Below are 24,833 nucleotides of genomic sequence, written 5' to 3'. Positions count from 1 at the left end.
CACCAGCATATTTGCATATTCATCCTCTCAAATGCTCTGTGATATTAAGCACACTTTATAAAGGTCCATCTCATTTGAACGTTGCTGTTGTCATGGGGATTTGATTTAATAAACAGCATGGTTCAAGAAGACGTTACTTATGTCTTTCCATGAATCACCGTTGAGTTTACTTGTTCCACACACACATATAAATACACAGAGTGAATAATTTGTGACTATGCCTCTCTCTAACAGCAGAGGTTACAAATCCCCACAAAAAAATAATAATAATTCAGCCAAGGTTTGAAATGTTGAATGAGCAGATTTTTCATTTTCATTTTCACAAATCTATTTGTAATGCAGTGAATGAGACGATTTCCACAAAAATGAAATGCACTGATGTCTGCTGTATCTTTTCAGTTTATTAACTGAGTATTAAAATTCAAATTGTTTAAGCTGAAATCAGTTAGGCATTATGTGGTCAGAGTACATTTGACAGCAATATATTGAATATATAGTGATAGCTATCATTGATTTCAAATTACATTTCTCTGCAGTATGTTATAACATATCGCATAATGTTAAACTGCTCTGTTAAAAATCTCTGTTTGAGATTTGTGACATCATACTCATACATCATACTGTGACTACGATAATGCAAGACAGTAATGCATTTCAAACAGCAAATCCTGTTATTAACACGATTCTCTTGTCTCCATGGTTACCAATATGCTGGGGCCGAATGTGGGCCGAAACTAATAACAAGTCCACTGAGAAAATCAGTGAGGAAAAATGTGAAAACTGTTTCTGTAAATGTAGTGTGTGTGTATGGGTGTCTGGATGAAAAAGTTGAATGGAATAAATGTCCTTATCTGATGGGTGACAACCAAAAAACATTTGCACATTTGTTCTCCGGAAAAGAGGGAAGAATAATGCATAATGCAAATAAACAAATACAACTAACTATATAATTGTGAATAATTAGGATAGCCTTTTAACTTTCAAAATAATTTTTCAGTGATTTTTGATGCCAAGCATCCCTAAATATGACGAATCCGTGTGCAGGACCCCCTTTCTAAAATATTAAATTCTGCATTTTCTAATACGAAAAGACCCATTAGGTGAGAAAATAATTTTCATATTTTTCGAGCCACTTCCACATACGGGTATATAAAATGGTGACACGCATCCACTCATTCAGGTTCATGCAGAGGAGCCGAGACAGAGGTCCCAGCCATTCAGCAGTGGTTCAGGGTTGTGGCAGGATAGACACAGCATCTCTGCTCCCTCCATCAGGTTGCATCAGTAACCAAGACGTTCACTATCTGTCAGTTACGTTCAACGTTATGCTGAAGACTGACAAACGGGGTCCCTATAGATAGCGCCACAGTCACTGAACTGTCCTACGAGTGTGGGGACACAGATGTAGGCAAACTGCGGTGTGCACTTTTGGAAACTGCTCCCATTAAGTTGCAAACTTACCCCCAGATAAGCCCAAATGATTGTCCTCCATGTCAACGGGATGGAAGGGACAGGGCTTACCATGGACATAGCTGCTGTTCTTATCAGTTCAGGGCTTTGGCTCACTTATGACCAGAGTTGTTAACACTGGGGAAGCGAACCTAGTCCAGGTGGAGAGGGACTCTACGGAGGAGGGAGGAAATTGTGGAAATAAACATATGGGCTAACCCTAGGTGCAGGGCTACATATGGAAGATCTCTGCTGTAGGTCCTGACTAGTCAGAGATGGAACTACTACAGATGCAGAGACGGGGCAGAGCAAAATATGTCCAAGGAAAGACACTGGTTTACCGACAGCAAAACCGTACCATGGAAAAATATACATATAGGATTACCAAAGGGTAATCACAACATATGGGGCATCTAGCCCAATACAAGGGCTGACCGACCAAGCATGCATCTTGAGGACTGGGCCTGGCATCGGACGCCTCCGCCACATCTGACTGCTGAAGGATGCTCAGAGGAAACTCAATCCAGGGTTCACCAGTTGGGGAACTCACCTGAAGAGCAAAGAAGGGGCTCATATCCCCCACTAAGGGGGCAGAATGGCAGTGCAAGCGAGACACAGAGCTAGCCTTCATGCATATTACCTGTTTGTACCCAATACATGAAAACGGATCTCGAAGGATTTAGGTGTCGTGAAAAACACAGGGTGCAAACGGGACATAACGCAAGGGCTGGGTCTGCCTTCTCCAAGGGCAGCACTTGCAAGTTCACCACCTGGTTCCGGAAGGGAGTGGTGGGAACTTTGGCCGCGTATTCGAGCCGGGGTCTCAAGAACTCAAGGCATGATTCACTCAACAATAATGCCTGCAGGTCCCCCTCCCTATTGATGGAAGCAAGCACAACTGACTCTAGTGGCTCCACAGAGAGATCCCAGAAGGGGATGAGGCGTGGCCTGGGAGGATTTTACCTCCCGGTAACTCTCAGAAACCTGAAGACCATGTCGTGCTTTCCTAGTGACTTACTGTCAACTGCAATGTGATGTGCCGCAATGGCAGCAACATACACCTTCAAGGGGAAGGGGGAAAGTCTCCGCTCCAACCCTTCTTGCAGGAAGGGAAGCACAGGGCCGTTTGGGCATCTCCGGGGATCTTCCTGGTGGTAGGCCAATTTAGTCCTCCATGTCTTATCAAGAAGCCACACGTGGCGATTCGGGAGGTCTGGACACAGGTGTCATATGGTGCCCCGTCCCTGAGAAAGAAGGTCCTTGCTCAGGGGAATCCACCAGGGAGGGGCTGTCACGAGGAGCATCAAGTCCAAAAACCAGGTCCGGGTGGGCCAGAAAGGTGCAACCATCAAGACCTGCTCCTCGTCCTCCCTGACTTTGCACAGTGTCTGTGCAAGCAGGCTCACTGGGGGAAATGTGTATTTGTGTAGGCCCCGGGGCCAGCACGTTCGTGTCGAGGGGAGCCTCGTTCATGGAGAAAAAGAACGGGCAGTGGGAGGATTTCTGGGAGGCAAACAGGTCTACCTGTGCGTTCCCGAAGTGAGTCCAGATAAGCTGGACCACATGGGGATGCAGTCTCCATTCTCCCGGAGGTATGAGGTGTCCTAAGAGTGCGTCGGCCGCACGATTGAGCTACTGACTCCAGAGGAGGAGATGGCAGAGAGAGGCTGCTGATGCCGTATGACACAGGAGCTTCTGAAACTGTTTGTGGAACCGCTATTTTCCCCCTGATTGTATTCAGGCAGTTCAGCACTGACTGTGCATGCTCGTTGGTGAGAAGCGCTGTCATATTGACGGAGCCCAATTCCATACGGAAAAAAATCTCCTGTGGGGACGCATGTCATAGCCGAAAACTAAAACTATTAAAAAAGTCTGAATTGAAATAAGGCATAAATAAATAAAAATGTAAATATTATTTGAAAAACTTAAACTAAATGAAAATTAGAAATGTTGTCTTGGTAATAAACTGAAATAAGTTAAAGCACTAAATTTATTAACTGTAAATAAATTAAACGAAATTATAAAACGAACTGAAACTAAAATTTAAATACAAATAAATTAAACATAAATAGAAATTCATTTAAATAAATAAATGGAAAAACTAATAAAATGACAAAAGCACATGAGGAAACAACAAAAATATATACTAAAATGAACATGAAAGCTAAAACCTGTAAAAAAAAACTTACACTGTTAAATAAAACTGCTTATATTATATAAACTTATTATATAATTGTATAATTATTTTTTTATACTGTACAAACTGTATTCTACCCTTAAGCCATAAACACAACCCTCACAGAAAATGTTCTGCACTTTTACATTTAGAAAAACATCACTTAGTATTAATAGGCCCCAGCACCAATGGTGCGAGGACCCTTTTGGAATTGCTCTGTTTATTATTTATAAACTGTTTTCCTCTTGAGGACCAAAATATGGCCCCACAGGGACACGGATTTCAGATACAGCCATCTTTCAAGGGACATTTTGTCCTCATAATGTAGGGTATACCTGAACCACACACACAGACACACACACACACACACACACACACACACACACACACACACACACACACACACACACACTGTAGAGAGTAGATGCTGGTTACCTTCTGCTTTGTAGGACATTTACAATCTACATTAGAATAATATATATATATATATATATATATATATATATATATATATATATATATGCATACAGTAACACAATAGCTGTTCTTTGGGAGAAGAGCCGTAGGTTGCTTTTGTGAATAGGTGCATGACACACATGTAAGCAGATGCACAGGAAAGATAAAAGGCCATACAGAGAGAAAACCTACAGAGAGCAGCAGAGACCAAATTAGAGACTTATTATCATAACATATTCATAGGTAGCTTGCAATCTGCTCATCAATTCTGTTTTTATCTTGTCATGTGCCTTCAAAACATGCAAAATCATTGTAAGTAAATGTGAGGTGGGAGTAAGTTTATCAAACCACAGATCTATAGCCTCAGCACTCAGTGATTTCCATAAACACTGGATGAAGGGGATAATTTGAATAAAACATAGCTGTGAGTAAAGAGGAACAACTGTCATTAGACAAGACTGATGTCATGTTGGTGTTGTATAGTCAAAACATTGCATCAATCATTAACGTTTTTGTGATCATTAATAACCAATTTCTGAAGATAAAATTCACACATAAACGCTGACTGACGAAGAATCAGTGAACACAGGCTATTTTGTATTTGTTTTGGTCCATTGGTCCATTTTTTTGGTAATTTTTGTTTTATATTTTATATTTTAAAGAGGAAGCTAAACTATATTTGAATTGTTCAAACTGATGTTATACAGTAGATATTTTATTTAGTGCATACAAAAATTGTCATGAAAGCAGTTCCGTGTATATGGTGATGACGTTCAAATACAACAGCCATGTTGTATCAAATACAACAGGAATAGGTCAATGCTGCCCCCTTGTGGTCATGAGTTAAAATCATTCCTTGCCTAATAAACCTGATACTTTTGGTTTCAGAAGCATGTTCCAACAGTAATGCATAATAAAAAAATACAATGAGATTGAACATAAGAACAATTGTAACAACCGAAATATATATATCTCGAAAAAATGGTTTAGTATAAAGAAAATTAAACAATAATACATTCTGCTAATATGTTATTAATATATATAGATTTCCTTTTTGAGTATTTCCCAGATCTTTGTGGAAGCTGGAATCACAATTGGCACCAACCAACAATCTCCCCTATGTGGTAGTTTGCTCATGACAGCTAAAAGTCTTTTATGAATGCTTTATATATTATCTATAAGTTTTATCCACACTGTGCAATTTTGGATAATGAGAATGCAGGAGAATGAATTTGCCACTCATTTCAATCATGTGTTGTAACAAGCACACATGCTAAATCCAGGCTAGAATGTTTTGTTGCAGATTTAATATACTGTGTGGAAAGGGGAAAAAATGCCTCAGTCCGTTTATAGGTGAGAAAAAGAAGTTCAGTTATGATCATAAATGCAAAAAGGTTGTTGCAACAATCTGACAGTTGAAGAAACAATCCTGCTTTCTTATGAAGTGCATTGATTTAGATCTTGAGGAGCATGGGATGGGCAGTAAGACTAGTTTAGAGGTTAACACAGGGCAGGTCAGACTGGTTTTCTGAGAAACAGCACATTCACATCCACAGAGGTGCTGAGATTAACCCAGCAATGACAACACACTGACAACAACTTTCTTTTTAAAAAGTCCTTTTTTAAGTGCATGGACAATACGCACGCACCCTCTAAAACACACACGCACACACACACACACACACACACACACACACACACACACACACACACACGCACGCACGCACGCACGCACGCACACACACACACACACGCACACACACACACACACACCATTTTTGTAAAGAAGTACTGTACTTTTTATCATATTAATATGTAATATGTTTTTGATCATAAAACATAAAAAATATGACAGTTTTATAAATATATACTGTAAATAATTTTGTTATGTTTCTCTAATTCAGAGAACAACATAAATAATAAAATGTTTGATTTACTGTAATTTACTGTAACTTCAGCAGTGTTCAATAGACCATTTTTATTCCATTCCATTAATAGAATATATGATCTGTCATATAACAAGACATTTCAGTGTTTAGTCTAAAATGTATAAAATAAAATAAAAAATGCTTTAATGTCCCTTATAAAGTTCCATAGTGCTATATCCCTACAAACAAGTTTTTGTTGTCAATGTCAAGAGAGATTTTCACCAAATCACAATGCCAATCTAAAGGCTTTTACACATGTGATAATTGATATGTACGGCAAAGAGTTTGAGTCTAAATCTGTCAAATTTAAATGGCCAATTTGCTTTTTACATAACTGAATACACATTTGCCTTTCAAATCAATATGGATTTACAGCATTTGCTTTGAATGATTGTGTCTGTGAGTGGTGTTAATCATTGGATTACTCTTGCCTTGCAGTAATACCCTGAACGCTGCCTTTTCCCCTTTGTCTAAGATCTGGCTAAGGTTCAACTGAAACTGGAATGTTTTTCACAGGGAGTCGTCTTGCCCTGAAGTTTGTCTGACACTATGAAATCCTCTTCAATTCCACAATCGCGACACAATATCTCACTTCACTCACTCGGTGAACATCAGCTGATCTTACTCTGGCAGTAATGATCTGTGTTTGTGTTCAAAACTGTCTAAGAACAAATACAGGTTTAGTCCAGAATCTAGCTGGAATTGCCAGTAACTTTAAGTGGTTTTGATTGATGACACACATTTGCAAGGCTTATTAGCTGTGCCAAACCCCTGGATAATTACTTAAAGTGTGTCATTTCAATAAAGAATGAGGACAAATTTGATGATGAGGTGGTTTACAGTTCATACTTATGGTGACTCACAAAGCATTTCTTAGCATCTATTGGCCATTTCAAGAAAGGCTTAAATTAGGTTATTCCCCAGAAGATCAGTCTGAAACAAACATGCGGATTTCTGAGTAAAACAGTCATCTTTGTCAGTAAATTGTCCTAACCAACGGAACAATTGTTTAAAAAAAAAAAAAAGTGAGTTTTATGGAAACAGATTTCCCAGTAGCTCGCTGTAATTTTTGTGACATCGAAAACCAAGACATTATACAGTAGTTCCAATCTGACACTTCCAACCCACATTTGAGATGGTTCGTACAAAATCTTTTGAAAGCAAATGTGGTTTTGTTTTTGGATTAACAAGTATCATGTGGCAGATGCTATCACGATCAGATCAAATCTAAATGTGATTGTGGATGGAAAATAGTATCCAAAGGAAAATGTGGTGTTTCATCTTTTCAGGATAAAAGGGAAATCAATTATGCCAAATCTAGAACTAACCTACATCCTTCGTTTTCTCAGGGAAATGACAGTGGGAAGATCCACATTTCAACACGATGAAAGCAAGTGGTCAGAGGACAGGATGAACAGTCCTGATTGAAGGGCGGTGTTTTATCCAATGTGATTTAATAGACTATTTGGGAACAGACATCACAGTTACGTCACTGCACCATTGTGGTGGCAGAATAACAGTGTAACAAGTGGAGGAAAAGGGCGAAATACACAGAACAAGAGAAAAAATCTTGTTGTCCCCTTTGAATGTCAGAATCGGATTGTCTTCATTTTGCAAGCCATTAAACGGACAGACTGGACTGATGAAACCAGCGACGATTACCCTATTAAAGCATGAATTTGATGTAAACAGTAGACATATGATGATGTATGTGCCATACAGTTTAAAACATATTCAAAGCTATCAAATTTAAACCTATAACATTCATATCTCCCAATTTTTACTTTTTTTTCTCGCAACTGTAAGTTTATATCTCCCAATTCTGACTTTATAGCTTGCAATTGCGAGGTTTATATCTTATTTCTCGAGTTTATTATACCAGAAGATCACATGTGTCCACCGTGCAGGTACATTTCACCACATTAACTATAAACATGATCTATGATTTTTAAACAGTATTTCTATAAGTTATTTTTAAATTGTAATAATATTTAACAACAAAAACTAAATTAAAAACTTTTAAAAGGTATCATATAATATATATCAAAATCATATAATATATATCAAAATATATCAAAAATCCCCCAGATGTTTTACTCTTTTCATTTCGACGTTGCAAAGTACAGTGAAAATATTATTGTATTAAAATCATTTATATACTACTATAACTAGTACTAATAATAATCATCATAATAATTTAATATATTTTTTTGTCATGTTTTTTTTTTTTTTTTTACTTTTATTCGAATTTTTAGATAGGGCAACAAAAAAATGTTTTAATGGCCACTGCCATTTTTTTATAATGATAAATGAGCGGTTAGCAGCTTTCTGCAAAGCTTTGTATGAGAACGTGTTTTCTTTCATTACCTCATTGACAGACAGACTTCGCACTGTGACACTAACACGGGCGGCAGAGCATTGTAATGGGAGACAGATGTGTGTGCAGGATTGTTCACGGTTCTGAGACTGAGGTGACTGTAATAATTTCAGTGTATTGGCTTTGGCTTGGACTCAAGTGAAACCTGCCTGTTCCTACCTGCCCCAGTGCTTGACTGCAGAGTGAACGTTACCTCCATCACACATACTGTATGTCTGACTGACTGTCTGTCTGAGTAGGCCTATCTGTGCACCAAACTGACCGTTTTTTCTTCCTGTTTGTTTTTCTTTCCGTCTGTCTTTCACAACTGTCTGAGTATTTAACTCATTCTGCACTCTCGCTCACAGTATTCTGGAAAAGAGAAAAGTTTTAATGCCACTGTATTTGCATTGTAGTCTACAGAAGCGAATACTAAATAACCTGAAAATGTCGGACAATGTTGAAGTGCTTTCTTATACGATCGACTTAGAAATCTGAAATCTCTGTATATGTGAAAACTTGACAGTGCTGTAAAAGAAGCCTAACCGGGTATGGCGGAGGAGCATGTTTAACCTCTGTAGTTTGAGGTTGTTCTACAGGTTCTAATCTCAGTTCTTCACAATGTAAACCGCCCTTAATAACGGCCACATTCACAGCGCGTTTCACACTAATGAAGGTTTAAACGCTGTTGTTTCGAGCGGAAAGCTCTGGGTGTGACATACACATGTGTTAACTTGCTCTTTTAAATGTTCTTCTCGTATCAAGCTCCTGTCCCTGTATCTTTGAGCATCAGGTGTCATCTTGTGAAAACCATTGCGGTGTCAAAAGCAGTAGCGTGTCGTAAAGAAGGAAAGAGAAATGCTACTGGACGATCTGAGATCAGTTCATAGCATGGCTCATGAAATTTACTCTTCTCATTTTGCACTCATGTCTCATGTTATTGCTGGAGCATAGATTTATGTGTTTCGCCATGGATGGACCAAGTGCAGTTTTGTGTGTGCATGCACTACTGTGACTATAGGGGTGTGTGTGTGTGTGTGTGTGTGTGTGTGTGTGTGTGTGTGTGTGTGTGTGTGTGTGTGTGTGTGTGTGTGTGTGTGTGTGTGTACATGTGTCACGCTTCCCTGTAACCTGAAAACAAAGGTGAGAGGTATGCTTCCCTGTCTTATAACCTGAAAACAAAGGTGGGAGGTATTATTCATCCATGCAACATTCTGTGAAACTTTGCAATAGCACTCTTAAAAATAAAGGTGCCAGGAAGAACCAAAAAGGAGGTTTCACAGCGATGCCATAGAAGAACCTTTATTGGTTCCTCAAAGAACTTTTCACTGAAAGGTTCCATGAAGAACCTATTTTTAAAATATATGCTGTAATCGTTTTGATGGTGATTGATGGTGAAGAACCCTTTTATAATCGAAATAACCTTTTAGCGCTACAAAGAACCTTTTGTGCAATGGAAAGGGTCCTTGGATGTTAAAGGTTCTTCATGGAACCATATACCCCAACAAAGAACCGTTTAAGAACCTTTATTTTTGACAGTGGTAGTGTATGTAAATGAACAATGTTTACTCGTTTGCTGTGGTACCTGGACCTAAACATTCACGTTTATTTGTCAGCAAAAGTGCAAAACTTCATTCAGAGTTGTGCGACACTCAGTCACTTTTTGCGGATACCATATAAATGAATGAGAAGTGCTGCAAACTGAATCCTACCTGTTGCGCGATTGACCAAGGCTTCTTTTATAAAACAGTATTTTATTTATTTTGCTGTAAAATTTTAAATCAATCAATCCAAAATTAATGTTTAAGAGTCTTTATGTACTACATTTGTTTATTTACACAACTTTTATGATATCTAATGTAAGACAACAGTGAATTCTGCTGCACACATCGAAGTCTATTTCATGTTGTGATGTGCTCTACTGCAGATGTTACATTTCCTGTCAGATGTTAAATAGACATTTAGTAAGTGTCTTTAAGATATGGTTTAGAATGTGTGTGAATCCACTTTGGAGCTGTTAGCTATAGCTATACATAATAAAACGTGTTTTTACACAAAACCACAAATATAGGCCTAGGCTACTATAGCTAGCGTCTTTACACCTTCAACAATTCAACAGTTTACTCTACAATAGTTCAACAAATGCGATTTTAACTCAAGGAACCGTGTTTTTGGTTTCTAATACTCACATTTGAAAACACCCGCGTCGCTGTTCTCCGCCATGCTCGATAATGACGTAACCATTCCCGCCGCCTCCTGAGAAAACCATAGACAGTATGTACAGGTGCTGGTCATATAATTACAATATCATGAAAAAGTTGATTTAATTCAGTAATTCCATTCAAAAAGTGCAACTTGTATATTATATTCATTCATTACACACAGACTGATATATTTCAAATGTTTATTTATTTTAATTTGGATGATTATAACTTGACAACTAATGAAAATCCCAAATTCAGCATCTCAGAAAATTAGATTATTACTTAAGACCAAAAAAAATAAAAGGATTTTTAGAAATGCTGGCCAACTGAAAAGTATGAGCATGTTCAGCACTTAATACTTAGTTGCGGGTCCTTTTGCCTGAATTACTGCAGCAATGCGGCGTGGCATGCAGTCGATCAGTCTGTGGCACTGCTCAGGTGTTATGAGACACCTTCAGCTCTTCTGCATTGTTGGGTCTGGCGTATCACATCTTCCTCTTCACAATACCCCGTAGATTTTCTATAGGGTTTAGGTCAGGCGAGTTTGCTGGCCAATTAAGAACAGGGATACCATGGTCCTTAAACCAGGTACTGGTAGCGTTGGCACTGTGTGCAGGTGCAAGTCCTGTTGGAAAATGAAATCTGCATCTCCATAAAGTCGGTCAGCAGCAGGAAGCATGAAGTGCTCTAAAACTTCCTGGTAGACGGCTGCGTTGACCTTGGACCTCAGAAAACACAGTGGACCAACACCAGCAGATGACATGGCACCCATGTCATCTGTGGAAACTTTACACTGGACTTCAAGCGACGTGGATTCTGTGCCTCTCCTCTCTTCCTCCAGACTCTGGGACCTTGATTTCCAAATGAGATGCAAAATTTGCTCTCATCAGAAAAGAGGACTTGGTCCACTGTGCTTTATTAAATCCAGAGTCAACGCAGACGTCTACCAGGACATTTTCAGAGCACTTCATGCTTCCTTCATTTTCCAGCAGGATTTGCACCTGCCCACACTGCCAAAAGAACCAAAACCTGGTTCAATGACTATGGTATTACTGTGTAATTACTGTGTGATTTCATGTACCGGTAATATTCAAATGTTCTGGGATTTTGATTTCGTGGGTTTAAGCTGTAAGGCATAATTATCAAAATTATAACAAATAAAGGCTTGAAATATCTATGTAATGATTCTATATAATATATTAGTTTCACCTGTTAAGTTGAAATCTTGAAATAAATAAACTTTTTGATGATATTCTAATTATATGACCAGCACCTGTATATAAGAGAAAACAGGGATAGAAAAGTTGATTATTCAGATTTTTTCGTCATGGTGTTCTTTCCATATATTTGATAATAATAATTGATAATAATTGTTATGAATGTGCACTTAGCCTACTTCAGATATTAAATGTATCTTATAATATTATATTAATAAAATATAAATATGAATAAAATCCCACTCAACTGTACTTAAAAAGAGTACACTTCCATGTTTCTTAACACAGTTAAGTTTGTGCACAGTGCACTTTTTAATCATTATGTTACACATTAGTGTGTGTTATTGGGGTGTTGAATGCTTGAATCTGATTGGCTGATGAATGTTCTAAGGTGTGCAATTATTTCCAGTGAAACACGGGCTAAAGTAGGTAGATTTATATCATTAGCATTATATCACTTTGCCAATTATTTATTTAAAAATTCCTCACAGCCTACAACAGCAAAAGAACCAAAAGCCACAATGACATCAAAGGAAATAGTAGTATAGCATATAGTAAATAGTAGGATAAAAACGACAAATGATTTCCATGTTTTTTTGCCACAAAATTAAAGGGGTCATGACATGGTTTTTTTATTTTTATTATTATGTTCCCTTAGGTGCAAATATAGTATTACTATAGTTTTTTTTACAAAAAAACTTTTAAAATGTAGTGATTTATGACCTTTTCTGTGAACCTGTGCGGATTCAGCGTATTTAAAAAGTAGTTTAAAGTTTTAAACGCATTACTTACAGTTTGCGTCGTCGTTGTTGAGCCCAGAATAGTCGGCAAGGACTTATCTTTGAGCAACAGTTTTCTGGCAAAGCCAGCATCATTTTGGGATTTGTTCTCAAAACAGTCATCCTTCAAATGTATAGAACAAACGCTTAAACTAACACTGTCGTGACTGAGACGTCCGCAAAAAATAAAGTGCATCCATTTTTCCCCTGACGACTGGATCTTTCGCAGCGTATTTAAAGATGTTGTTTGTCCACAGCCAGGAACAGCACATCTGCGGCATCGTAATTTCCCTGTACACAGACCCACTCGCTGTCCGTCAACTGAACACTTGTGAGGCGCGCGGCGCGCGGGCGCGACAATGATACGAAATGAGCGTAGTTGTCTTGCGCTTAAAGCGTAACTGTCTTGTGCCTGGAGGCGGTCATATGCAAACGCTGGTACGTCACTTCGTACCGTGACGTCACTTCTTACCATGGATCCAGAACGAGCTGTATTTAGAGCTTGATTAAATAAATTATTCGTTTATAATGGGGAGGACGTCTTAAGCTATGAAACTTGCAGGACGTTTTAATGGTACAAAGACCTCTTATATACTAAAAGATCAAGGCAAATTTGGTTTCTCATGTCATGACCCCTTTAAGGGAAGCCCATTCTCTCTTTCGCCCGCCTGCTCTCTGTAACACCATCTTAGTCTTATTTAAATTAAGCTACTATCAATGTCACTGGAGAAAGTGGCATACCAACTAAAACTATTCAAAATCTTAAAAGTGTTTTTTCTGAGGATTTAGACTTTCCATTTAGTTTGAGTTGAACTAAATGGAATGCAGACAGTTTTGTTCATCAGCATTCCTGTTCGGTTCCCGTTGAAGCAACCAGTAAACATCAAACTTTAGTGATCCAGCATATTTACTATGATCACTTATGACATGCATTCAAAAGTTTTCAATATAAACTCAAACCTTCCTCATGAAATTCTTCCAAGATCAAATGATTTTCAATTCAATCAATTTCTGTACTCTCACTGCATGAAAAATTTTGTCTCATTTGTGCATATTTATCCTAATGATTTTTTTTTTCATGAGACAAAGTTAATATTTCAACTGAGAACTGTTGTGTCTTCTGAGACAATATACAATATGCAAAATATTAAATACAGTTTTAAAACAAACTACACAACCCACAAGCCTGACTGCTGTTTGCTTTAGTAATTAGTTTTGTAACTCAGCACCTTGTAAGTTTTGTAAGGACAGTGTCATGTAGTTTGCAGTTTCCCTATGAGAATTATTTTGTGAGTGTTTCTGCTTATCAAATGCACCTGATGCCATTTTTTTATTTTTTTTCAGAATGGGCGTGCTGAAGCATTGCTCTGTGCTTCAAGCATGTTTCAACCTGCATATTTCAACTGCTAGAGTAAACACAAGGAAAGAAAATAAGTGAGTGAAACTGTTGTGGGAAAAGGGTCAGTTTTTCAGTCTTGACAGTTGCAAGCTCAAGCCAATCAGGCGTCTTGCAACATCTTTACAATGGAACACATCCCACCTATTGTTGCACAAATTAGCACTTTTACCAAACCTTAATGGGCAAAACTTTGGATATATGATATAAACATGAGTCAACATTTACTGTCAGCCTGTTGTGACATGAAACTGAAGTTGCCTATAAGGAAATGATAGGTCTATTGGTGATTATTTGGATTTCTAAAAAGCCTACATGAGGAAAAAAAAAGTTTTGAGCTGTGTAGCCTACAGGTAGAAAGTCCAGCTGCAACAACTGGTCAATGATGTGATCTGTTAACTAAATAATTCAAAAATCAATTAAAATACAAAATGCATCGATGACACGGAACGCACATAGGCCTAGGCTACTTGTGAGAATTGAGGTATGTGCTGCGATCTTGTTGCTCAGTCAGTCAGTGACCGTCCATTAGTAGCGGCTAATTAAAAATGAATAGGCTACTACAGCATAAAATCACAAACGAATGTCACTACCAATGTACAAAATGTATTTTATATTATCATAGACATTATTTTCATATAATTGTATCTTTTTATTTCACCGCGTGTATTTATTAAAATGAGTTGCCTATTACCTATGCTTAGTTGTCAATGTTAAGATAATTTTTACACTCTAGGGTTGTTTCAACCCAAATATGGACTAACCCAACGGTTGGGTTAACATTTTTAATAAAAAAATGTAACCCAACGGCTCGGTTTGTCCATATTTGACCCAGATTTGGGTTAAAACAACCCAGCATTTTTTAGAGTGTAATATGACATTAAAAATACTACAGGCTTTCTTAAGGTTATAACTTTATTGAAATTAAGCAAAACAAACGGACAAATATCTACTTTCACGCTTGTAGCGGGAATCTCTTAAGTGAGAACATGAAGTTTAAAGCTTACAGGCTTCCGTACGTCGTCGACCGTTCGCGCAGCATCTTAGTTCTGGGATTTCTAAAACGGTTCAATTCTTCACAAGTCTGCATTCGATGCATCATCGATATCAAGAACACATCCAGGTAGGCTACTTTCATTTGCTATCAAATCAAAAATCGTGATTAATCACACCTAACATAAAAGTTTGTGTTTAGTGTTTGTGTTTAAAGGGATAGTTCACTTTAAAATAAAAATTCTGTCATCATTTACTCACCCTCAAGTTGTTTCAAACCTGTATTAATTTATTTCTTCTGCTGAACACAAAGAAAGATATTTTGAAGAATGTCAGTAACCAAACAGTAGTCTGTACCCATTGACTTCCATAGTATTTTTTTTTCCTACTATGGAAGTCAATGGGTACAGACTACTGTTTGGTTACTGACATTCTTCAAAATATCTTTCTTTGTGTTCAGCAGAAGAAATAAATTAATACAGGTTTGAAACAACTTGAGGGTGAGTAAATTATGACAGAATTTTAATTTTAAAGTGAACTATCCCTTTAACACACACACACACACACACACACACACACACACACACACACACACACACACACACACACACACACACACACACACACACACACACACACACACACACACACACACACACACACACACACAAAATATTATCACATAAAATATATATATATGATATACACACACACAAACATATAAACACAAACTTTTATGTTAGATGGAATTATTAATCAGTTTGACAGCACTAATATATATGGGCTATTTTATATATAGTATGTATAATGATGTCAATTGAACTGAGGCTAGCAATATATTCTTGAGTCGAGCAATTTTTATATCCGCAAAATAAAGCAGCCAGTCTGCTGATGTCCCAAAAACCGACCTTTCTGCTGACCTCAAGGATATATCAGAAATGAAAGGACTGGGATAGAGGTGGGTTCATCATACGGGCCCACGCTACCCTCACCCTCTCGCTGTGTTTGCACTGTAAGCACAAAAGACAGCTTGATAACATCTTCCTAATAGTTTCTCCAAAACACCAGAGCTTATCCCAGCAAACTTCACCGCTGGTCTGTTTATTGGGAAAACGCAAAAAGCAGTTAGTTGTTTGGGTATGTCAATTTCAGCACATCATGGAGATCCTTCAGTATTACTATTTTATTTACTTAACATTCCACTTTTGTCTCGAGGCAGTAACTGGTCAAATGGCAGTGAAGAGGAGAGCAGCTGTTACTGTGAGCAAATAGGATGTGGCTATTCGTACTTTAGCGGTACCTGGATGAGAAACACTAGACTCTAGATACATGCAGTCAGGATGAGTCCTGGCAAGTCTAAAAGGTGGTCTGCATTTGCATCTTATTACCCTCACATCCTGGTGCTCTTTATTGAGACTTATGACTGAAGCTGGCAAATAACTGTCAATAGGAGTTAGGAGAGAGAACACAAACAGAAAGGAATCACCCATCACCTTGGGGAACTGCAAATAGACTCAAGCAAATCCACGATCTTCCATCTAAGAAGTTAATATAATTTCAGTGTATAATTTCAAAGTATACCGTATTATATTTACAAATATTCATGTAAATGTTTTATATTTTGTTTCATCCCACATATATATTCTCAAGAATATATATTTATTTGTATATTCTTTTTCAAACACTTCAACACTGACATTCTGCATGATCTTTACTGTCCTCATTTTCACTTGTGACCAATATCTAGAGGGATACATAAGCTTGTGCTGAAGTTTACATACTCTGTTTGTCACGTACATATAGGCCTATGCAAATGAGCTCTTATTCAAGCAGGTCTAATTGTGTTCTATTCCAGCGATGGCTATAGAGGCTGCTGTTACTGTACTTCCTTGTTGATGTTTTCAATATAATATAGTTTCTTCCATATACATTCATTTAGTTCACAGATTACATGTTTACACAAGGAATATATGACAAACAAATACGATACTATCAAATAAATAAATACAAAACATTAGCAGATCTATTTGAAACAACATTAAAAAAATAATTGTGTTTTTTTTTAAAAACTGGTTGACTATTATTTTGCTCCAGGCTTTTAAGGATTTTCATTGAATGCATAGTTTTGTAGGGTGTTCTTCAATGGGTGTTGGTTCAGTTGTTTTGCTATGAGCAAGACAATAAATCGTTATTAAGTTAGTTTCATGTCTACAATCACGTCTCTTTCTTGAGTTCAAACAGGATTTTAGGACATTTAGCACTTAACGAAAGAACTGCCAAGTACAGCAGTGAGCCTAATCTCTATTTTTATAAAATACAAATTCAAAATATTTTTAGATTATAATAATTTCACATTGAATCTCCAAATTAGAACCAACATAAGGATGGTGTATTTACAGTATATATACTGCCACTGATGTCTTAAATTGATTTCCCCCCCTCAATTTTATCCATTAATTATAGCCATTCAACATTACAGTATTGGAAGTCAGTATTTCTCGACCGAGAGACTCGATCGCTTTATATTATGAACAGATTTAATGTAGTCTTTTATTTGCATATAAACACTGATCAGTGAACATAAACTAAAGGTCAACCGTACTTGCTGGACGTGCGAGAACAAACCTCATTGGTTATTGCGGAGGTTCAAGCATACTGCGTAACACATGAACATGAATAATAATGTTAAAAATTAAAATTATGTTTTAATTTATATACTGAATATATAAAATATATTATTATGTTATAATATACAATATATTATATTAATTAATAAGTTAAATATCTCAAAATGCAGCAATAACTGAATTAGGTTTGACAGTTGCCAGCAACCATTCCACTTGCATACGCTCTGATAAGTTCCTGCTGTCAGCACACATTCAAGGCCATGACAGCAAATATAAACAGCTCAAGCAGGAGTCTCAGCATTAGGGTAAATAAACATTGCAGCAGGACTCTGAGCAGAAGTGTGTTGGTGAGTGTGTGTATGGAAGGGGGGAGTATAAACTAAAAACCGAATGATAGCATCTAAACCCTTCTCTCACTAAGGAGAGTTGCTGTTTATTTTGTTATCCTTGTATCTTTTTAGGAATTATCTCCACTTAACTGTCTAAACTCACTTAGCCTGCAGTGAGAACGACTCTCTACACTGATGATGGGGATATTAATAATCATTTAGAGTGAAAGCTGTCCCAGAAACTGACGGCGAAATGAGTTTCATGAAGTTGGGTGATTTGCATATTTTAAACAAATGCAAATGTCTTGGAATTTAGCAACAGCAAGCAATTTATACATCTCCCTTCTGCTTTAAAGTCAAATTACATGCAAATAAACACAAATCAGTGTTTAGCTCATAAACAAGATTATTCAGAAGATTACTGTTCACATTTTTTTAAAGTGTATTTCTTTTAGGCAACATTAGGGTTAAAATCAATATAATTTTTTTCTTGAACATTTACATAATTAGCATGGAACATTGTTGTTCTATATAATTATATAGTACTACATTAAATAAAGTAATTGACCAGCTTTGATAAATATATTTGCATTAAACCCTTTTTTTCAGTTAAGAGCTCTAATCTGCAGTTTTGGGTTGGTGTGGGTGTTCACAGCAGTTTGAATTGGGCTGGTCCTAATATGCTAAATGAACACAGCGGACTTAGTGTTGTATTGGCAACACCTAATATTGTTATGCACACAAATCACAGGAAACTAAAGGCACGCGAATGCATGTGAATAGAAATGCTGTCGACCTGCTGCATAAGATTTACAACATGAAAACTAATTTTACAACAAAATAACATATCAATTGCTCGAATGTGTCTGTTACTCTCACTCTCAATAGGCCTACAATTTAAGTGAAATTCTAATTACATTTGAGTAAAACTTAGAGACTTTTTTTATTTAGACTATTTTTGCTTATCTTCAGAAACCTAATCAACAACTTAACTAGTTTTTAGGGCTTTTTTCACTCAAAAACTGTTTTCAGCATGCAGTAGTAAGACAAAACAGCAGTTTAAACATTCCATGATTTCTGTGACACTGAATTTTCTCTTTTTTTAATGCAAATGTTGTCATTATACAGAAGTCTTGATGGTTTAAAATTGTTCTCTCAGTTGTACATTTATAAAAGTAATCTACAATTGTATAAAATGTAAAGCATCATTTATGTTAAATTTAAATCAGACATGTTTTCAAAATGTAAATATTGTATGTAAATGTACAGCTAAATTTAGCCCTGAACTATTTTAAGATCATTCAGAATTTAGTTTTTATAAAAAAAAATGTGTTGTTATGTGGTGCTAAAATAATAATAATAATAATTAAAAAAATTAAATAAATTATATATAGGCTATATATCACAATGCACCGTTAATTTCATCAGATTTTATTTTAGGTTAAACAGGCAGGACCATAAGCAAAGAGCATCATTGAATATTAAGCTCCTCCTCTCAGGTGTAATCCAATCCAGTGCCCTGTCACAGGTAAAACCGGCCCCAATTTCTCAGTATATCCAAAAAAGCGAGAAAAGCCAACAAAACCCGTTCTCATACAGGCAATTCTAACGCAGCCTTCTTCCCATTCTGTAAGCTTTGCTCCATACAAGAAGAAGAAGGATCGGATTTACAGTACCAACTAGAAAGTCCAGTTCGACCATAAGAGATGTCACAGGATCATGACAAGTAAGTTCACCACTGTAGGTCCATAGTTTACCGAGGGATGATCAACAGAAAAGGATCCTATGATTGAAATATTACTCACTATTTACTGCTTAATACTGGTTTATTTGCTGGAACTGACAAAGATTAGCTTCTCTTCTGACTCGTCTCAGTAATTCTGGAAAATATGTGGCTTACCACGAGGAGTCTGTCTGACAGCCGAGAGCCGATTCCGCTACACAGTTGTGCTGTTTGGGCTCTTCAGCTCACCTGTCATGTTCAGACCTGCTCCGGTACAGGTGTATCTGCACCTGCCGCGGGAGTTACGAGCACAGCTCTCGGTTTGACAGATTTGCGTGTTATTTGTGTTTTTGTGCGTTGATATTCCTAGTTTGGAGTGAAATTACATCGAGTCTAAATGGGGAAACTTGTGGAAGCTTGACATTTTTGTAAGAATTGATCAAAAGGCTGCTTATGTAGATACAGCTGGAACCAACATCTGTGTTTTTGGAAAGGTAATAATTGGTGACACACATCGGCTGAAATTGTAAGGTTTTTCGATAATGTTGTATTTTCAGTACGTGTATGATTATAATTGTATAATTATGTTATGAATTATATTATTTTATGATTGATTGAAGTTCAGTTTTGTCAAATTTTGTTTTGTAAGCAGAGTTGATTGAAACAGCCTGCTTTCTAGGTGTTGGTCATTTCTTAGGAACAGTGTTTAAGCCTGTTGCACATAGTTTAAAGCATGCAAATCTAAACAATCTCAGGCGACCTTTTAGGAACAGTTTTTTTTTTAATTCTCCGAATTGGTTCAACTGTTCTAAAGAACATCAAACACCAAAGTATATACCCCAAATATTTGCCACATGCAAACAGAACTTTGTTGACGACCATCACCATAGTGTAAGAAACGCGAGACCTTGTATCTGTGAATCCTGAAGGGAAAACTCTCCTTGGTTTGTGTTTGGAGGTTGACGGATGTGCCCACAAACACATCATTAGTAATTTTGCGCTTGGTCGCCTCTTTTGTTTTAGAAGTGGGATTGTGTGTCCACAAGGTTTTATTGTCCCAGGATATGGATCTATCAGGTTGCAAAACTAAAATAAAACAAGGAGAAAGAATGGTACAATTAGTTATCAAATTACCCATAATCCGTTTGCGTTAAACAATTCTGGATGCAAAGTTTTGTCATAGCAACTTTAAATGGATTCATTCTATAATTAAAGGCTACAGTGTTGTGGGACAGGTAAACCAAGAGACACTAACCATCATCAAGTTGAAGCCATTCCTAAATAAAATCGAAAAGGCATGTTCTAAGTTTATACTCCTAAACGTGATCCTCTCGGAAAGAATGTATGTGATTAAATACAGTAGATTTAATTTTAAAAAGTCCCCCACCTTAACCTCACCCTTCTCCCCCACCCAAGTTGAGAAATAAACTCTACTTTTGCCTTTATTTTATTGTCAGATATTTCAACACATCAACAGTTTGACGACGGCACAAGTGTGTAGTCTAATAAATAAAAATAAAATAAGGAAAGAAAAAAAACAATGGAGTGTCTTTAAAAAAGCTATTTTGTGCTAAACTACTTCCTTCCGCCACGGACTCAAATCTCAAAGTGACAGTTTAGCAGTTGAGCCCAAGCCCCGGTTACTAAATCTAAAACGTCACTTTAGAACTAGCAATGAAGGAGCGCTTCCTTTTAACAGTTAAGGGGATTCACCGTGACATCTGGAACAAGTAATTGATTAATAAGATGAGCAAAGCTTGCTTGTTTGATATACCCAAAATTAATTATACCTCATGTTTAAACACTGTCTACATAAGAGCCAGTGGCAAATTCCCAAAGGACTGGCTGAGATAAAACTGTTCTCGGCGGGTACATGAGCGATAAACGCCCGCTGACGGCCTGGAGCTCACATCTCTGAAAACGGCAAATACATTTTCGCCTAAAAACTCTTAAAACTACATTCCGTGACAAACAACAGTAGTATTTGTAAAATTTTGTTGGGTTTGCTGGTCTGCAAAGACACTCGCTATGAGAAATGCTGCAAGCGGAGTGATGCAAACGGTGAAATGGTTCCTGTGGTGATATAGAATATCGCAACGGCTGGGAAGACCTCTCAGCCAATCAGATTCAAAGACCTGAACTAACTGTTGTATAAACATTTAATAAGCACTGGACCGAAGTATATTCAATCTCTGTGAACCACCTTTGTCTAAAAAAGATATGATGGTACTCATGAGAATGACATAATGATGATGAAAAAGGTTTTCTTAACCGGTTTTCTTAATGAACTTTGTCACAGTCAGTGAAAAGTCACCAGATCTCCTTCTGACACTTTACTGGCTGTCTTACTGGAAGAGCCAGTGAAACATGTTGTCAAACGGGAAGCTGCGGTCTGAGCAGAGATTTGTTGTTTGGCCCAGTTTTTGTTGCAGATCCTGAGATAAAGAAGGCCTTTCACAACAACCTGCTCTTCTGTCAACTTTAACACCAGCAATATCGGCAAAACATCTCCAGATTGTTGAAGCTTATCGTCCATCTTTTCGTTTCCTTTAACTGTTTTGATTGTTTCTCTGCCCGGAGATTCATTTAGCTTTTAGTCTTGTACTGATGTACTTTCTGATCTGTTCCTCACAGTAAGCGGCCTGTGCACGTGCTACCGAATGATCCGCCTTACAACCAGCGCCGGCCTTACACAAGTGAGGATGAGGCCTGGAAGTCGTTCCTGGAGAACCCTCTCACAGCCGCCACCAAGGCCATGATGAGCATTAATGGAGATGAGGACAGTGCCGCAGCTCTGGGTTTGCTATACGACTACTACAAGGTAAAAGAAGACTTACACCAACGATAGTAATAATAATAAAAGCATTTTGTAATGCACTTTTCTAAAACCCAAAGTACTACTAGCAAAATAAGCATTAAATATGAAGAAAATAAAATTCAGATATCATTTTATATTACATTAATTTGTAAAATAAAGTGCTACTGGTAATAATTTATTAATTCAGTGTCCCTGTAACACATCTTACATGTACTTAACATAGTAGTAACAGTAAATTATCATAATTAAAAGCAACTAAACCAAACCCTAACCCTGATTAGTAAGCACATTAATTAAAAAGACTTACTCAGTACTATAATTACACTGTAACAAGGGCATCTTAAAATAAAGTGTACCCAAAATGTATTCAGACACCTTCAACATTTCTCACATTATCGCAGTTTATCCGCTATAGTTTAGAAAATGGTAATAAAATCTGACAAGAACTCAGAGTTATCAAATCAGTTGAAATTTCACTGGTTTTGGCCATCCGTCTGATAGTATGTCTTACAAATGAATTAGGTTGAATAGCTGTCAGCTTTTAAATTTAAGTTCACAATTAGATAATACCAATTTGGGTCAACCAATAACCAAGCAATGCTTAATTTTGTTCAGTCTGTGGTGTAATAAGGTCGAATTATCAATTAAAGAAAAAACACTTAAGCAAAACACGGTTAGGTCAAAGTGTATTTAACTGGTCTCACTGTATGTAGAATTTTTGGGTATATGTCACAGTTTACTTTATTTTGCTATCCTCACTTACATAAATGATCTATAGTGTCCTGCACACACTATATCACAAATAATATCTGGTGTCTGAATAATTTTTGCTTTGACTGTATCTTAAAACAGACCAATGGAAACATCATATAATTATTATTTTACAGCAGGAAGGAAGGAAGGAGGAACTTAAAAAAAACTAACATTATTTAATGTTTACATTAGTATGATTATTATTTGAGTTCTACTTAACTAAGGATGAATTTAATGATATCTGACATCTAAGTCTGTTAAATATGTTCACTGACAGATATAATGGGTAAAGCTGATGCTATTGGATGTGGTCAGACTAACATAGAGTTTGTTTACTTTCCCCAGGTGCCACGGGAAAAGAGAACAATATCCCAGCAAAAGACTGACGTCCTGGGCTCTGATGTGGATCCCAACAAAAGGTGAAGCTCTCATCAAAGATGCAATAATGAATGCCATTTTTTCCCACACTGAGAAGACGAGACCCTTCTTTTTATTATTCTCTTTGAGGAATGCAATTACAGTCAATAATAATCTTTTAAGAAAATAGTTGACAACTTATATGATTGATTCGTTTGGTCTGTTTGCCGAGCACGCAGAAGCCAAGTCAGTGACTTTATTGTAGCAAAAACGTGCACAAGTTAACCGTTCCAAGCATAAGTGCACTTTATATTAAAAGCTTCAAATATCATGCGCATAGAGTTTAATGTTGCCGTTCTGCCGTGTCAGTGTGCATTCCTACAATATTCCCAACAAAAGAAAGAAAGAAAGAAACATTAGTCTGTGTTGATTTCATGGTGACTTTAATGAGCTTGTGATAGTTTCTCCCCAGCACAGATATATTATTATCTATATTCTGTATTTTAATCTGGTTTAAAGCAAGGAAAATGTTTACATTTCACAAATAAAAAAAAGAAAGAAAAGTAAACTTTAAACTAAGGCATGTGGATGTGCATGTAGGTCATTGAAATGTTAAAAAAACAAACATTTATGTTATTTACATTCTCAACAGGAACATGATGGCCCCTCTCCAAGAGACGTCAATGTCTTCGGAGAACAGAATTCAGGTTCTGAAAGGAGTACCCCTAAATATCGTTCTTCCAGGGAACCAGCTCACCCAGGACAAGAGAGGCCTTTTCCCCTCACCTGATACTACGGTGACGGTGTCCATTGCGGCTGTGCCAAACTACTCAGTGAAGACCGAGGGTTCATCCCACGGTTTCTCCGTCACAGTCCCCAACCCCCACTGCTCAGAACCAGACAGTCACACGGTGGGATACGGTGACCGTCAGCTCCCCCACAACCAGTTCAGCCCGAACACACAGCCACGCACCCCAGACTCGACCTTCCCAGAGAACTCAGATGTGAGTTCACACACATCTCCTGTCTCCCACCCTCAGACAATACTTCATTTACCTGGCGACTCTAAAGACATTGTTGTATTGAGCCCCCTCCCTATTTTTATTTGAACATGCCAAAATAGCAGCTAGCATGTCATTATGCCATTGTCTCTCTTACACAATAAAGTGCTGTATTTTCCTCTCACATAATAGCCAGGGCCTTTTCTCTCTCTCTTTCTCTCTCTCTCTCTTGCCCGCTCTCATTCCCGCTCCCTCACTCTACCTTCTCTTT

General features: G+C 37.2%; 1 protein-coding gene across 3 annotated transcripts in view; it reads left to right on the top strand.

The window, feature by feature from the left end:
- Positions 1 to 24,833, top strand: part of grhl1 (grainyhead-like transcription factor 1) — a 42,983-nt gene that overhangs the window by 4,397 nt on the left and 13,753 nt on the right. Inside the window, exons 1-4 of one of the 3 annotated variants that reach the window (XM_079632429.1) lie at positions 19,466 to 19,636; positions 22,268 to 22,454; positions 23,550 to 23,623; positions 24,214 to 24,565. In XM_079632429.1, coding sequence (XP_079488555.1) covers positions 19,617 to 19,636; positions 22,268 to 22,454; positions 23,550 to 23,623; positions 24,214 to 24,565 — 633 coding nt within the window. In that variant the 5' untranslated portion in view covers positions 19,466 to 19,616. The other 2 variants (XM_079632430.1, XM_079632431.1) reach the window with 2 other exon arrangements.

The sequence above is a fragment of the Phoxinus phoxinus genome (genome assembly GCF_949152265.1).
Source record: "Phoxinus phoxinus genome assembly, chromosome: 13".
Lineage (NCBI taxonomy): Eukaryota > Metazoa > Chordata > Actinopteri > Cypriniformes > Leuciscidae > Phoxinus > Phoxinus phoxinus.
Note: the sequence above shows the minus strand (reverse complement) of the source record. Positions and strands in the feature narration are given on the sequence as shown.